The 16,640-nt window shown below is 42.2% G+C and overlaps 1 protein-coding gene across 3 annotated transcripts in view; it reads left to right on the forward strand.

The window, feature by feature from the left end:
• Positions 1 to 16,640, forward strand: part of DOCK8 (dedicator of cytokinesis 8) — a 222,952-nt gene that overhangs the window by 131,163 nt on the left and 75,149 nt on the right. For all 3 annotated transcript variants that reach the window (XM_008066066.1, XM_008066067.1, XM_008066068.1), the window contains 7 exons: positions 4,520 to 4,637; positions 6,324 to 6,394; positions 7,439 to 7,577; positions 8,241 to 8,342; positions 10,959 to 11,054; positions 12,056 to 12,290; positions 15,517 to 15,681. In XM_008066066.1, the coding sequence (XP_008064257.1) occupies positions 4,520 to 4,637; positions 6,324 to 6,394; positions 7,439 to 7,577; positions 8,241 to 8,342; positions 10,959 to 11,054; positions 12,056 to 12,290; positions 15,517 to 15,681 (926 nt within the window). The remainder of the gene's footprint in view (positions 1 to 4,519; positions 4,638 to 6,323; positions 6,395 to 7,438; positions 7,578 to 8,240; positions 8,343 to 10,958; positions 11,055 to 12,055; positions 12,291 to 15,516; positions 15,682 to 16,640) is intronic.

Consider the following 16,640-nt stretch of genomic DNA (forward strand, 5'->3'; position numbering starts at 1 on the left):
TTCCCAAGAGGCTGTACTAGTTTACACTCCCACCAATGGTTTAGAAGTGTTCCCTTTTCGCCACATCTCATATATTACTTTTATAATCATTTGTATGTATGATAACCACACAACTATAAAAGAGAGAATATGGCCAGGCATGGTGGTTCATCCGTGTAATCTCAGCACTTTGGGAGGCCAAGGTGGGAGGGTTGCTTCAGGCCAGGAGTTCAAGACAAGCCTGAGCAACATAGCGAGACCTTGTTTCTACAAAAAACAAAAACAAAAAAACTTAGCTAGGTGGGCATGATGGCATACACCTGTAGTCCCAGCTACATGGAAGGCTGAGGTAGAAGGACCACCTGAGCCCAGGAGATTGAGGCTGTGGTGAACTGTGATTGTGCCACTGCACTCCAGCCTAGCAAAAGAGTGAGACTCCGATGAGAGAGAGAGAGAGAGAATGTGTACATGAATGGAATGGAACAATTCAATAGAGTGGTAGGAAAGACCTCAAGGATATTATGTGTGAGCTGAAACCCAAGTGATGACAAAGAGTCATTTCGAGAACTGGAGAGCACTCTGGGGAACAGCAGGAAAAAGCCCCGAGGAAGGAATAAATTTGGGATGTTCTATGTTTTAAAAAAAACAAATGTGGGAGAGTGATGAGACATAAAGTGAGAGAAATTGTCAAGAGCCAGATAAAAAAGTTTGGGAACCCTGGTAGGGACCTGACATCATTTATTTGACATTTTTGAAAGATCCTTCTGGACAATATGTAAGGTAGATGGTGAGGGGCAAGTGTAGAAGTCAAGTTCCATTGAGAAGGCATTGCAGTGGTCCAGGTGAGAAGTGGGGGTGGCGTGGAGTGGGGAGACTGGGACAGTGCAATGGTTGGAGTGGTCTGACTTGGTGTGGAGGAAAACATCATCATAATAGATATCATTTCTTAAATTATTGCTCACTGATGTTCACCACAGCCCCTTCAGGTCAATGCAATTATTAACCCAAATGGGACTTTGGAAAGGCTAAGCGACTTGCCCAAGACTATACAGCTAAAAGAAGTGAAAGCCAGCTCTCTGGCTCCAGAGCCAATACCTTTTTCCCCTCCCCGATATTGTCACTCTATGAACGCTAGTTCTGCTTATTTGATTGTTGGCGGTGGAGATGAACAAGGGTGCACAGTGAGCAGAAGGAGATCTGTACCTCACACACATCCCCACACCCCACTGTAAACTGTCCATCATCCATTACTACACCCATGTCCACTCTGGACAATATCTGTGGATCAACTGTATCCACCTGCATCGGGGTTGGACTGCCTCCATTTAGACAGTGAGATTTGAGGTAGAGGAGAAACAGCACTATGCTGGACCTCTGCCTGCTCTGTGCTAATCCATGCTGTGTCTCATCTTTACATGCTGGGGCTCGAGCACCCCCAAATTCTGTGCTGATCCCTTCATTGTGTCATGGACCATCATCTACTTTTCTGGGTAGGCCATCTACACTTCACTGATAATTGAAGCTCATTGAACTTTCTGCCCACTATCTAAATTCATTTCCGGTGGGTGAAATTATTGCCTTACATTTATCTTCTTGTTCATTTGATTGTTAAGAAGTGGCCAGTGCAGTTGACCATTTACAACTAGTTATGACTCTGGTAAAAACAAATACCAACAAGCAGACAAGCTGGTAGCTAGAAGGAGCTGGAAACAAAGATCAAAATTTGAGGGGAATAGTGTGCGCCAGTTGCTGCCATACTGTAATGATGCTGCTTGGCCTAGAGAGGTCACAGTAGATAGCTGCAACTGAAATCTGTTCCCAGCACTACGTCACCCCCATTCTGCCTCCAGGGAGTCACCTAATGTAGAGAAAAGGAGGTAAAGTAGAGGGAGGAATGCTATTCTGTTGCTGCTGTGGCCTTTGAACCCGCACAAGCAAAGTCATGGCTTCTGTGTGCTCTTGATAGTTCCAAGTATCATTTTTCTTCTTGACTACCTGGGAGAATTTATTATGTTCAAGATGACTGAATAGAGAGAGAATTCCTGTGTTCTCACTTATCCTTCCTTGATGTGGCATGTTCCTTCTTGTAACTAGGTAAGCTTATCTCAATGTTTTCCCAAGTGCATATTAAACTTGCAAAATATGTCATGAAAGGATAAATACATGAAAGGAGTTTTGAGGCCAAAACATTTGGAGAAAGGAGCAGAGTCTTTCCTGCTCAAGGGTGTCCACACTGCCTGTTTATCTTGGTTTGCTCTGGTCTTCTCCAACAGTGTGTGATCATCCACCCCCCACCTCTTATCCACACACTTGGTAACACGCTGCAGGACACTGGAATTCTGTAGAACAAACTGGAAAATGTGAATTTGTAGTGTGACTTGAGGGACTACCAGGCTAGTAGAGTTGGCCTTGGCTCAATACCTTATGTATGACTAAGTGTGGCTTTGTGACACTCAATGAAATAAGTATCTTTGATTTTAGAAGGGATAAATTTCCCATGACATACACTACACAGTAAAAATTTCAAAGTCACTCTGAAAGTGACTACGGATTATAATTTTTAAAAACAGGCCTGGTTTTCAGTACTAGCCCCTGCACTCTAATGTCTACTTGGCTCTGAGGGTTGTCCCCATTTCTAACGGCCAGAAAAATCTCACACCTTCTTACTAGTACAGGGATTCTGAGCATGAACCCCCACCCTGTCCCTCATAATTCACAGGAGATACAATACCCTCAGTGATCCTCCCTTATACATTAGCTCTGTAACATACCTCCCTTTTTATCTGTACATCTCATACTAAATGATTCACTCAGGGAAGTCTGCATGGCCCATCAGAGGCAGTCCACACAGCCCATTCACTTGGTATTGTCCAGGGTCATGGTTATTAGTGTTGTCACTGCTGATATTGTAGTCGCAAGAAAGAGTGATGGGCAAATCCATGGATTTTGCAAACACTGGTTCAAAAAGACCATTGTTGTTTCTCTCTCTCTCTCTCTCTCTCTCTCTCTCTCTCTCTCACACACACACACACACACACACACACACACACACACACACACACACACAAACACAACCAAAGGGTTAGAGTTGATAGGATAGCATCCATATCTACTTAGTCCTTCTCTTTTAGTTTTCTAGTCCCTGACTACCTCAGACCTCATGGGCTAAACAGATTTCAATTATCATCTTCTGCCCCATACTTGATTATTGACTTCAAATTTTCATCTTCTACCTTTTATTTGACTATTGACTTCACTCTTTTCCAGTGGAATACACTTTGTATTTGAATATAGACCCAATAGGTGGCATTGATTCTTTTATTTGACTATACCAATTAAAGATCATAAATCTACCTGGTGTAGTTGTGTTGATCTACACTACACAAATTCATGTGTGTAGATCAGTGGTTCTCAAGTGGGAGTGATTTTGGCCCCCAGGGAAAATATGACAATGTCTGGAGACATTTTTGATTGTCACAACTGAGTGGGGGAGAGATACTACTAGCATCTAGTAGATAGAGACCAGGATACTACTGAACATCTTACGATACACTGGGCATTCCCCCACAACAAAGAATTATGAAGTCCAAAATGTTAATTGTGGCCAGGTAGAGAAACTCTGGTGTCGATAAATATGCAAACTCTTATAAGGTATTAGATGAACCTACATTCACTAAGGGAAAATCTGGTACCCTAGCCTTTTTTCTTGGTCACTGTCTCCTGGTATGCAGTTCACACAAAGGTCATTTTGTCATTTGGAAGCCCCAGGGGCAAGAATGTGTTTGTCTGAGGAGAATGTGCTTTTTAGGAGTTCAAATAGTGGGCCAAGAGTGAGGAAGACAAAATGTTTTCCCAAAGAACATGACAATATTGGCCGGACTCAGAGGCTCAGCCTGTAATCCCAGCACTCTGGGAGGCTGAGGCAAGTGGATTGCCTGAGCCCACAGGTTCGAGACCAGCCCGGGTAACTTGGCAAGACCTCATCTCTACAATAAATCAAAAATTAGCCAGGCATTTTGGCATGCCCCTGTAGTTCTGGTTACTTGGAAGGGTGAAATGAAAGAATCACTGGAGCCTAGCAGGTCAACGCTGGGGTGGCAGTGAGCAGTGCCACTGCACTCCAGCCTGGGCGATAGAGTGTGACTCCAACTCAAAAAAGAAAAAAAGAAAGAATAACATTAAGCCATCATTGATGGCCATGAATTTTATTTAAAATGAGCTGAACCTTTTTGTTTTCAGAGATACAATTTCCTCTAGGCAGATTTCCACATTCCAAGACACTAAGACTTTCTAAGCTACCACAGACACATCATTACATGTAGCAAAACAGAGAGCAGTTCTGATTATTTTCTGATGGCTGCAGCTGAAAAGGAAGAATCAACAGTAATTTGGTCACTCCAGCAGTAATTCACTTCTGAAAGGAAAAAAACCCTCCTTTAGAATAACCACCCAATGAATGTGGGCCTCAGCATATGCTAGAGAACATAGTTAAAATAAACTCTAGACCTTGTTCATTGGTTCTTTCTCTTTTCTTTTCCAGAAATCTTCTCTATGTCTACCCACAGAGGCTGAACTTTGCTAACAAACTAGCATCTGCCCGGAACATTACAATCAAGATCCAGTTTATGTGTGGAGAAGATACCAGCAATGCTATGCCGGTAAGGAGAGAAACAAACATTTGCCTCAAACCAAAGAGGGTTTCACAGCCCTGGCAGTTCACATGGACAAATCCAGGGCTCAGCAATGCACAGAGTATGTCTATTAGAGGACTGAGAAAAAAAATCATAAAATCTTTCCACACTACACATGAGATCACACAACTCCAGAACATACAAAGTTAAGTGGTAGCTCAACGTGTCTGCCATGTTTGCTGAGCCTCTTCCACATGCATACTGTGTAACACACTCACCCAAGCCTCAGACCACATCACTGACTGGGGAGAATATCTAGCTGGGAATATGAAGTAATAGCAAATATACACCACTGACACACACTGACAGATTTGAAGTAATAATAAACACATACCTGGTATAATAAGCACATACCACCTCAACACCTGCTGGGAATGTGTCTTCATCCTGAGGCAAAATAGAAATCGAATAAATACGTATATAATGCACTGTGCTCAAAGGAACCCCCTAATGCCAGAATTTTTTTTTTTATTTATAGAGACAGTGTCTCGCTCTGTCACCCACACTGGAATGCAGTGGCTCAGTCGTAGTTCACTGTAGCCTTGAACTTCTGGGCTCAAGCAATCCTCCCATATCTGCCTCCCAAGTAGCTGGGATTTCAGGCACATGCCATAACACCTGGCTATTTTATTTTATTTTATTTTTGTGGAGATGGGTTCTCGCTATATTGCCCAGACTGTTCTTGACCTCCTGGACTCAAGCGATCTTCCCATGTCAGCCTCCCAAATCCCTGGGATTGCAGGTGTGAGCCTCCATGCCCAGCCCAGAATTTATACTTTTTAATCCTCAGCCGCTAAATGGGATGGTGGTTAGCTATTATTACTTTTTATAAGTCATAGAATTCAGTCACTATACATTTTTGTTGAAGTAATTTTTATTCTAGTGCTTCTGTTCTTCAAATATCTGTTTTTTAAATACCTTCCTCCTAATGTGCTACCTGTCTTCCCAATGCAAGGTGTCCTCTTGTGACGGTGGTGAGGTCATCCTAGTTCTCTCTACTCTGGTCTCTGGCAAGTTACCACCAGGGCTGCCAACTATGGCTGTGCAGATCCTGTACGTCGCCAATATACCCAGCCAACGGCCAGTGGGGGCTAAATTCCAGCCTGTTCTTCGCTTGCTGAGCCTTGGTTCCTGGCATGAGGATTACAGACTCTAGAGAGGGCTTTTTGTCTTTGTTCAAAGAGAAGACCACGTGTTTGTATTCATACTAAAGGCTGCTGCAGGCCTGAGGAGGTATCTTTTTCTAAATGGTACAAATCATGTGCACAGGGCAGTGGAGATTCAGATCGCCCAAGTGACCAGGCCTATGTCTTTGTAGAGAGAAGAGCCTGGATCAAGATTTTTCCCTTAGGGCAAATGTATGTGACTTTGCCCTATTTTGTAGACCTCTAGGCAGTTGGGTGGAGTGGAGAGAGCACTGATTTTCCAGTCTCACATACTTGTGGCCTTTGGTCTCTAACATAGCCTCTTGAACCTCAGTTTACCCTTCATAGTTGTTCTGCATCAGTATGGTTAAGTCAGTTGTAGAACCCAGCACTCTTAGTGTATAAAATACAGCTCTGTGAGAACAGAACACACGATGGGCCTGATGATAATCAATTTTGTATTCCCAAATGGCATTGTTAATGTGATCCTTTCTGTAATGGTGAACAGGTCATCTTTGGAAAGTCCAGTGGGCCTGAATTTCTGCAGGAAGTATACACAGCTATCACATACCATAATAAGTAAGTATATTTCAGAGTTCTAAACATACACCAAAACTGTTTCATCATCTCCTGATTTTTCTGTGTTTCCTGGGTGATTCTTCCCAATAATGCAAGGACTAAAGGACAAAAAACATTCTTGCTAGTTATATGATTCTGTATTGGAGATACACAGTTTTGCTATTAACTATGACAGAGAAAAGAACAGAAGAACATATCTTCAAGAATTTAATGTGGCTTTGACTTTTCTGGAGGCTTCTATTCTAGTATGATGCAGAGAGGTTGTAGATGTTAAATAAGGAAATTAGTGTCCTAACTTGTTTTGAGATACGGGAAAGGGCCAGAAGCAAAGTCCAGCTCTTCTTGCCCTGTGTCTTTGTCTTCTGTGCCACTACACACCAGCAGGTCACCCACCACCTTCTTTAAGGTGACCAAACTTATTACTCGATTAGTAAATTGAGTCACAGAATAACGCCTAAGCTGTTATTCACATTCCACAGGTAAGGGAGGGACATCTGTGCAGTGTCAGACAGAACTGGGTTCAGTTGTGGCCTGATGACCTTGGCTCATTTAAGTATTTCATTTAGCCACATTTCAGGACTGGGATAAGGATTACCTGAAGTGATGTATATGAAGCTTTCAGTACAGTATCTAGGACTTCATGATCCAGGAAAATCAGATCCCTTTCCTTCCTGTACCACTCATTTCTTTCTCCAGTCCTTGGATGAGTATGGCCTTGTGCCAGGCCCTGTTTTGGGGGTAGAGATGGAAAAGGAGGTCATAGCAGGACTTTGAACCTGTGTTGGGTTTTTCCATTGTGTGTGGGGAGTTTTTCCTGACAAAGCCTTTCTTTTGTGAGCAGTTTTATGTAAGTGAAGAGTATCTAATCACATAAGCTTGGTCTCAAGGACTTCCAGCTTAGGAACAGAATAACGTAAAATGAGCAGCACAGCACCAAGCAGGCACATTCTGAGGAAACAAGGGGTCTGTGGCATTGCAATTTATAGTCAGAGAAGCCATGATTCTTGCTAAAAGTTATTTGTTTGAAATGTGCTTTGATAACAGGTCTCCTGACTTTTACGAAGAAGTCAAAATTAAGCTCCCTGCTAAGCTCACTGTAAATCACCACCTCCTGTTCACCTTCTATCATATCAGCTGTCAGCAGAAGCAAGGACCCTCTGTAGAAAGTCTCCTGGGATACTCAGTGAGTGGTTTTCAACTTGCTGACTCACACTGCAGTCATTGGTGTATCCAAGGTCCCTACAGAGATAAACAACGAAATTCTGTTCACTTGCTTTGTTTCTGTCGGAAGTAGCAAAACGTGCTAACCAGATTATAGCAAAGAGTAGATATGATTTGATTTAGCAAATGTCAGATTTCAGGAATGGAAAGCTAGTGGGTGATAGATATTGAAAGAATACTCATTTATTTTTTTTAAAACTGTAATGTGCATTATTTCCAAATTTAATATACATATATTGAATTCTATTAGGTTATATATGTATAATTTATATATTCTATTAACGAGTAGAACTTGCACTTTTCCCCCCAAGGAGAGAAAAAGTTATTTCTTTAAAAAATATAAAAGGTAAAATAAGCATTGATGTTGTTCAGATGCACACAAACATTGGCTATAAAGAAAAATGCTACTGCTTTGACTCTGAAAGTAGTTGATCATTGATATTACCATCTCAGGAGCTCTCAGGGAATTTAAAATGCAAAGAACTTGACAAAAATTACTGCCAAAAAGAGCCCTGGTCAATATCTAATCATTGTTTCGTTGCATTTGATTATTGTGAGCTAGATAAATTGCCAGAATTATGTGCTGTAATAAATACCACTTTATTCTTTACATCATCTGTTTCAGTGGCTGCCAATTCTCTTAAATGAACGCCTTCAAACTGGATCCTACTGTCTCCCGGTTGCCTTAGAAAAACTGCCACCCAACTACTCCATGCATTCTGCTGAGGTAACCAGCAAGCTGGCCGTCAGCTGTTTCTCATCCAGCCATGGACTTGGACCACCTTCCCTGACTCACTTCCCATTCCCTTGGACGTTACGGAGGATGCTCATCGTGTTTTCTGGAACACACTGTGTCTTCCATGTTTTCTGGAGCACACTGTGTCTTTCAAGAGCACGTTGTTCTGACAGGATGGAAGTAGCAACTGACTGTGAAATCTCATTCGTTTAGCTTCACAGAATCATAATGGTTGGGAGATGCGATCTGTACCCAAGGCAGAATTATCTTGCCTACAGAATTATCTTATCTACGGCAGAGGGATTCTCTGAATAATGTGTGATAGAAGAGGGGGTAAACCGAGCCCACCTGTGATAAATAAATACTCCCAGCAAGGATCCTTGTAAAAAGTTCCCCGGCCAGTCTCATCTGTTTCTCCTCTGGATCAATTGTCACAGTCCCAAGGTGGATACTGTGAGTTTTAATCCCTCTAAAGATCCCAATGCCAATAGCCTTTCCACCTCTTGTTTCCTGCACTTACTTCCTCATGCCTGTCCACTCTGCTGCAGTTCTCCCAGGGGACTCTCCATCCTTAATGAACCAGCACCGCTCTCATGCTTCTTGGTCCCTTGCATGGGTTTATATCAATAAGTATTATTTTGAAGCAAATTCCAGACATCATATTATTTCATTTATAAATATTTTAGTATATATTTTAGAAGATAAGGGCTCTTTTTCTAACCATCACAATGATATTGTCCTACCCTAAAATGAACAGTAACTCCTTAATATCATCAAATATTCAGTCATTGATCACATTTCCAAATATCTCATTTATATTTTTTTATGCTTTTTAAAATTAAGATCCAAATAAGGTTCACGCATTGCTATTGGTTCATCTGTCTTTTAAGATTCTTTTAATCTATAGGTCTTCCTTCAGCTCCCTTGTTTTCCTTGAAAATTTTAAGCTAAAGAATTCCCCAGGGATCTGAATTTAGTTCCAACCTTTACAGTGAATGTTCTTCCCTATTCTTTTGCTCTCCACCTCCTCTCCCCAGCTGTTTTACTCTTATTTTCTTTTTTCTCTGACGAGAGGGAAGCATCTTTTGCCCTTGGCTACAGGATTAGCCTGGCTTTAGACCAAAACTTCTCTCCTCTAAGCCATTTAAGGGGCAGTCTGAGTATGTCCACAGACAGTCCCTGATTGCTGTTTATGAACTGCACCTTTCAGAAGCCCTCAAATCCACCTTTTCATTAGCAAGCTGCACACTAGAATTTCTAGAACCCTCCATATCTTCTTAAGCTATTGAACAGACAAAGTTTGTTGTTCTTAAGTTTTGGAGACAGAGAAATCTGGATCCAAAGTCTAGAGTCTGCCATTCCCTAACTGTGTACATGGATAAGTTGGTTAACCTCTCTGAGTCTCAAAGATGAGTCTGAGCCCATAGTTGCCTGTAAGGTTGCTGTGAATATTAAATGAGATAGTGCATGCCAAGTAACAAACACAATGCTTAAGTAAATATTTGCTCCGTTTTCCTACTTTCCTTAAGCTGTAGATACACCCTCAGCCTCTCCTAATACCCTTTAGACCTGTTCTGTCCAATACAATAGCCACTAGCTGCATGTAGCTGTTGAGAACTTGAACTGTGGCTAGTCCAAACTGAGATGTGCTGTACATATAAAATATGCACTAGACATCAAGGAGTAGGGGAAAAATGTAAAATATCTTCTTAATAATCTTCTTTTTACATTGATTATATAGTGAAATATAGGTTATATTGAGTTAAATGAGATATATTGTTAAAATTATCTTGACATGCTCCTTTTTATTTTTGTGATGCGGCTACTAGATTATTTAAAATTCCATATATGGCTCACATTATATCTCCATTGAGCAGTGCTATTTTAGATCATAAATGGCAAGCTTAAGTGCCCACAGGAATTGGACAAGTAACATTAATGAATGCCTGGTTCTGGTGGCATTTGTTCACTCTGAAAATTGTCTGCCCCATCCTAAGTTCACAACTACTCCTCTGTTCTGCAGACTGGCATGCTCAGATGCAAGGTCAATGTTATCTTAAAAGAAGTTAGAAAAGCAGTCTTTAATATGATATCTTCTGATTTTCAAATATTGGCAACTAATTCAAAAAAGTATCCAATACTCTATGGACAAATAGAACTTGACGGTGGGCTGGAACCCACTTTGGGGACCAGGTATAACTCTGTCTTTTATGACTCCAACGGTCCCCATCCCATGCACACATCCACCTTGCAAGGACAGCATACCTCCTTCCCTTAAAATGAAAGGCATACAAACCCAGACAAGGCCCTCCTCACTCAACACTATACAGCCTCTCTAGAGGAACACGATACCAGTAGGAATTTAAGACAAGAAGCTGTCTGTAAGGACTCCAAAGGTATTGATAAGCAATTGGTATAAAAGGGTCACTATGAGCAACTAATTGAACTTGAACCCAGGGCTCTTGACTCTAAGGCCAGTTATAGTAGCTTTCAGGAGAGTTTTATATTTGTATAACCCTGACATTTACAGTCAAGTTACTTTTCACTCTTTGTTTGTAATCAGGAAAGGGGATTGGATTGCTAATCTTTTTTTCCTTTTTAATACAGAAAGTCCCTTTACAGAATCCTCCCATTAAGTGGGCTGAAGGACATAAGGGAGTATTTAACATTGAAGTACAAGCTGTTTCTTCTGTTCACACCCAGGTAAGGAACCTCAAAGCCAACTTCAAATCAGATCCAAAAGGCTAATAATGAAGGTAGAGGTGTAACAGAGAAACCTTCTGAGTACAGGCCAGTAAAAGATCAATGAAAATCTTCATCTACAGATAAATAAAAAATAATCTTTAATCCTTCATGGGAACTTGCAAGCCTATTTGGGTTTCATTTGTCATTTGAATAGAAAGATCTTACAAAAATGTTGAGCACCTAAATGAAGGAACCTAGTACTTGCACTGTTTGTTGACAGATTTTGCGGGGAGACTTGATTTGGAATATTTGTCTGCTGTTATCGCATTTCCCTCTGTAACTCTGCTACTTTACCAGCCTTAAAAAAAAAATTCTAGCTGGGTACAGTGGCTCATGCCTGTAATCCCAGCACTTTGGAAGGCCAAGGCAGGAGGGTCACTTGAGCCCAGGAGTTTGAGACCACCCTGGACAATGTAGTGAGGCCTCATCTCTACCACACACAAAAATAATTTTTTGAAGTAACCAGGTGTAGTGGCACATACCTGTAGTTCCAGCTACTCAGAAGGCTGAGGCAAAACGATTGCCTAAGCTCAGGAGGTTTACGCTGCAGCAAACCATGATTATACCACTGTACTCTAGCCTGACTGACAAAGTAAGATTCCAACTCAAGAAAAAGAAATTATATACTGCCTGCCACTGTCTAAACTATGCATCTGCTTTGATCACTGATCCCTTTCTTGGCAGTGTGTTCCCCTGGTATGCTGACCTCTGCTTACAGAATATGTCAGAGCAAAAAGTATTTTTTATTCAGTTAATAATTATCGAGAGGTCCTATTTTGTGCACCACATTCTACAAAGAAATTCATAACCTTGGTCCGAAACATCATGTCTTAGCACTTCTGGTCTGAAATACTGAATAAGAGGTTCTACCCATAAAGAGCTATCCGATTGTGTTGATGAATCCACTGGTGAATATTGCTGGGATAAGACCTCATGAGGCCTGCCTTCTGCCTTCCCAGGACAACCACTTGGAGAAGTTCTTCACTCTCTGCCACTCCCTGGAGAGCCAGGTGACCTTCCCCATCCGCGTGCTGGATCAGAAGATCAGTGAGACGGCGCTGGAGCACGAGCTGAAGCTCAGCATCATCTGCCTGAACTCCTCCCGCCTGGAGCCGCTTGTGCTCTTCCTGCACCTGGTGTTGGACAAGCTCTTTCAGCTGTCTGTGCAACCCATGGTCATCGCTGGCCAGACAGGTAGGAGCCTGTGGGACTGGGAGGAGTCAGGAGTAGACAGAAACATGATTTCCCAGAAATTCAGGGACAATGTGAGCTTCCTTTCAACTGATGATGTAAGTTCAAGGGAGATCAAGTCCTGTGCTGTTTTAAAATTTTTTCTACATGTTTAAAAAGAAAAAGAAAATTAAAATAGGGTTCTTAGTATTGCAGCTTTTTTTTCACAAACTTTATGCATGATTACAAGCAATCTTTTAAATTCCATTTCTAGTCATTGGTGGATTTCTTTTGCCTCTAAGATACTTTTGTGGCTAACAAGGAACTAGAACATTCTGAAGAAGTAAGACAACCCATGTTTTTTTTTGTTTTTTTGTTTTTTGTTTTTTTAAATTATTTATTTTTTATTATGAAGTTGTGGGGTACAGTTAAGGGTTAGGTATACAATTGCGTTTCATTCAGGCACCCTGTTGATATGGGGTGTTTCCCCGTGACAACCCATGTTAAATGGCAGGAGGGCTTTCCAAGTTGAAATGCAACGTGGTTACTTTTTTATTGAAATATACTCCTGCCATAAATTCACTATTTTAAAGCATACAGTTCGGTGGTTTTTGTACATTTACGAGGGTGTGCAGTGGTCACTACTATTTAATTCCAGAACATTTTCATCAGGCCCAAATGAAACTCCATACCCTTTAGCAGGGTGTATATACCCTGTTGACCCCTCCCCCTTGCCCATAGCAACCTCTCATCTCCTTTCTCTCTTATTTTACATGCTTACTTAAAAAAAAAAATGAACACTAAATACAATGTATAAAATTTCCTTTGGCAATAATGTCCAAAGCTTATATTGGAGCCATGACCAGGGCACAGTGGTTCTCTCGCTCCCCAAGTAGACTGGTTGGTGCAGGGCATCTTTATTTGCCACAGTTTCCAGCTGTGCTTATATGGTCCTTTGCTCTTCAGGCCAGCAGATGTCTTTTGGGTACCATCCGTGTGATTTGTAGCCTTTGCAACCATAACTGAAAGCATCTCAGACCTCAGAGGACTCACAATACAGCAAAGATCAAACAGCACAGGACAAAAGTTCTCACAGGGACACAGCTGAATATTGCAGTGGTGGTGGAGAGGGTGGTATCAGAGAACAGAGAGAGGAAACACCCTTTGGGAGGGAGTGGGAGAGCCCCATGAAGAGAGTAACATTTGAGGCGGCCTTGAAGGAGGGATAACATAAAAGCAGCCAAAATGGGGACAGTGAGGTGAGCATAGTCCAGGTAGAGAACCAGAAAAGCATGGGAGTGTTGGGAAAGAAGTCAGCAGCACAGTTGAAGGATGGCTTGTGAGCATGTGCATAGGTGGGCGGGGACACGGAGTGGGGAACCTTTCAGAAGCAGGGAACAGCATGTTCTCTTAATCCCTCACTTTGCATTACACCCTTGGATGCATTTTTGTGATTCCACAGTTCAGACGTCCCGTGTAGGCTAACTTTTCATCCGTGTAGCTGTTGCCTCTCCTGCACAGCAGAGACTTTTGCCCTACCTTGATTCCTTTCTTTGCACCCATATATGTGGCGCACTGCTTTGTATGTTCCAGATACTTAATACAGACTTGATTACCAGACACAATGTTCATCCACATGTTTTGGGCCACTTCTCCACAGCAAGTTTCTACCTTGTCATGTGGAGATCACAGGGTGTCGGCACAGGCAGAATAAATAGAGGCACTTAGTCTGTGAAAGGCACGAGGCGGGGACGGCAAGTATGAGGAATGCACCTTCCTCGGGAAGGATTTTCAGCTTTCACAGAGAGACCAAGTTTACCAACAGAAACGGCTGGAGAATCATGGAATTCAGCCTCACTTAAGCCCTGCCCTGTGTGGTGTCAGAAGGCTTCCCGTGGAGGAGGTGGGACTGGAGCTGAGCATTAAAAGTGTTGGTGTGATTTTGTGGATGGGAGCAAGGAGGGCTTTCTAGGTGAGGACAACAGCACGTGCAAAGTCACAGAGGTAGGAAAAAGCAGACAGGCGATGGGACAGTACAATGATTGCCTCATTTTAAAGGAAGTTGAATTTGAGCAGAAAAGGATATAAGGTTAGGAGTAGGTTGGAGCCAAACTATGGAGATTTAGAGCACCTGAACAAGGTCTACGCAGCAAATCAGTAGTTTGCATGAACCCACTGTGGGGAATGGCATCATCACATACAGATTTATGTCAATCTGCACAAGAATCTAAGTTGTGCCCCAGCACATCTCAAATCACAGTGTGCACAAGAACCATCTGAGCATCCTGTGAAAATGCAGAGTCTGAGCCGGGCTTGGTGGCTCAGCCTGTAATCTCGCGCTTTGGGAGGCTGAGGTGAGTGGATTGGCGAGACCTCATTTCTACAATAAATCAAAAAATTAACCATGCGTGGTAGCACGCGCCTGTAATTCCAGCTACTTGGAAAGCTGAGGCAGAAGGATCACAGGAGCCCAGCAGGTTGGGGCTGCGGTGACCGGGAGCATGCCACTGCCCTCCAGCCTGGGGGACAGAGTGAGACTTCAACTCAAAAAAAAAAAAGAAAGAAAGAAAATGCAGAGTCTGATATAGTAGGTCTGGGGTGGAGCCTGAGATTCTGCATTTCTGAGTAGCAGCCAGGTGAAACAGATCATGTCGGTCTGCAGAGTCCACTGAGTAGCACCAGTTTACAATGTGATTTAGAGAGGGAGGACATCTGGACAGTTTTATGTCCTTGTCATGACCAATTTTCATGGTAGGAAGATCAATGGAGAAAATGTGAAATAGTCTGTGGTAAGCAGAGAAGGCATGCTGTAGCTCACCAAAACAACTCACCCTGCCCAGTCACCATCTTTTTTTTTTTTTGAGTTGGAGTCTCACTCCGTTTCCCAGGCTGTCAACCTGCTGGGCTCCAGCGATCCTTCCACCTCAGCCCTCCAAGTAGCTGGAACTATAGGTGTGTGCTGCCACGCCCAGCTAATTTTTATTTATTTATTTATTGTAGAGACAAGGTCTTACCATGTAGCCCAGGCTGGTCTCAAACCCATGGGCTCAGGCAATCCTCTTGCTTCGGCCTCCCAAAGTGCTGGTATAATAGGCTTAAGGCACAGCACCTGGCCCCCAGCCACCATCTTGACCAGCCTGATTACATGGGTCAGTGGTCAGGACTCAACGTCACTGCCCTGAAGAACATTCCAGCCTGGGTTCATGAAGGACCAACTGTGAGGCCACCCATGTTTCTTTTGGTTCCTCAGCCAACTTCTCCCAGTTTGCCTTCGAGTCCGTGGTGGCCATTGCCAACAGTCTGCACAACAGCAAGGACTTGAGCAAGGACCAGCATGGGAGGAACTGCCTGCTGGCTTCCTACGTGCACTACGTCTTCCGCCTGCCAGAGCTGCAAAGGGACATGCCCAAGCCAGGTAGCGTTGACCCGAGAGTGGGAATCTGGTGAGCAGGACACTCCCACCTCCACACCATTGCCCTGTCATTCAAAATAAAATAAAGCACCCTACAGTTCAATTTTATTTTTCAGAATGATACAAAACTTATATGAATGCTGAAACTAATATAATTTATTTTTAAATATTTCTTTCTAGATCTCTCCCTCTTCTAGATCTCTTTACCTCTTCTTATGCTCTATGCACTTACTTTGCCCATTTGATAATCCCTCACTGTTCTTTACCCAGTTGCTAATTTATGATTCAGTTGAAGATCTCACTCTTTTTTTTTAAGATGGAGAAGTGCCAACTGATGCCTAGGATTCTAGGATAATAAGGATAAAGAAAACAATATATATTCAATGGCATTGGTTCTTAAGCTTTTTATTATGAAAAAATAAGTCCCTTTGCTCATTTTCCTCAAACTAAGTTTTGGAAATAATAATAATCCATTTTCCCATTCTTCTTATTTATTTTTTATTTTTCTAAGAGACAGGGTCTTGCTCTGTCTCCCAGACTAAAGTGCAGTAGCATGATGACAGCTCACTGCAACTTTCAACTCCTAATCTCAAGCAATCCTCCCAATTCAGCTGGGATTACAGACTCATACTACCACACTTGGTTAATTTTTTTTATTTTTTGTTTTTGTAGAATTGGGGTCTTGGTATGTTGCTGGTCCAAGACTGGTCTCAAAACTCCTGGCCTCAAGTGATCCTCTACCTCAGCCTCCCAAAGTATTGGGTTTACAGGCAATGAGCCACCATGCTATAGACTCCCATAACCACTTTTGAAAACATGTAAATACTTAAAAGATAAAAAACATTCATACGTTGTATATGCTTAACCTCATAAGGTTCAAATGACTCTATGGATTTTTGAATCTTGGAAAAACTTACGGCATGAATTATAAAGTTGTCATCATTTAAACATTTATAAATAAA

Source organism: Carlito syrichta, unplaced genomic scaffold (assembly GCF_000164805.1).
Source record: "Carlito syrichta isolate Samal-C Ts95f unplaced genomic scaffold, Tarsius_syrichta-2.0.1 Scaffold308839, whole genome shotgun sequence".
Taxonomy (NCBI): Eukaryota; Metazoa; Chordata; class Mammalia; order Primates; family Tarsiidae; genus Carlito; species Carlito syrichta.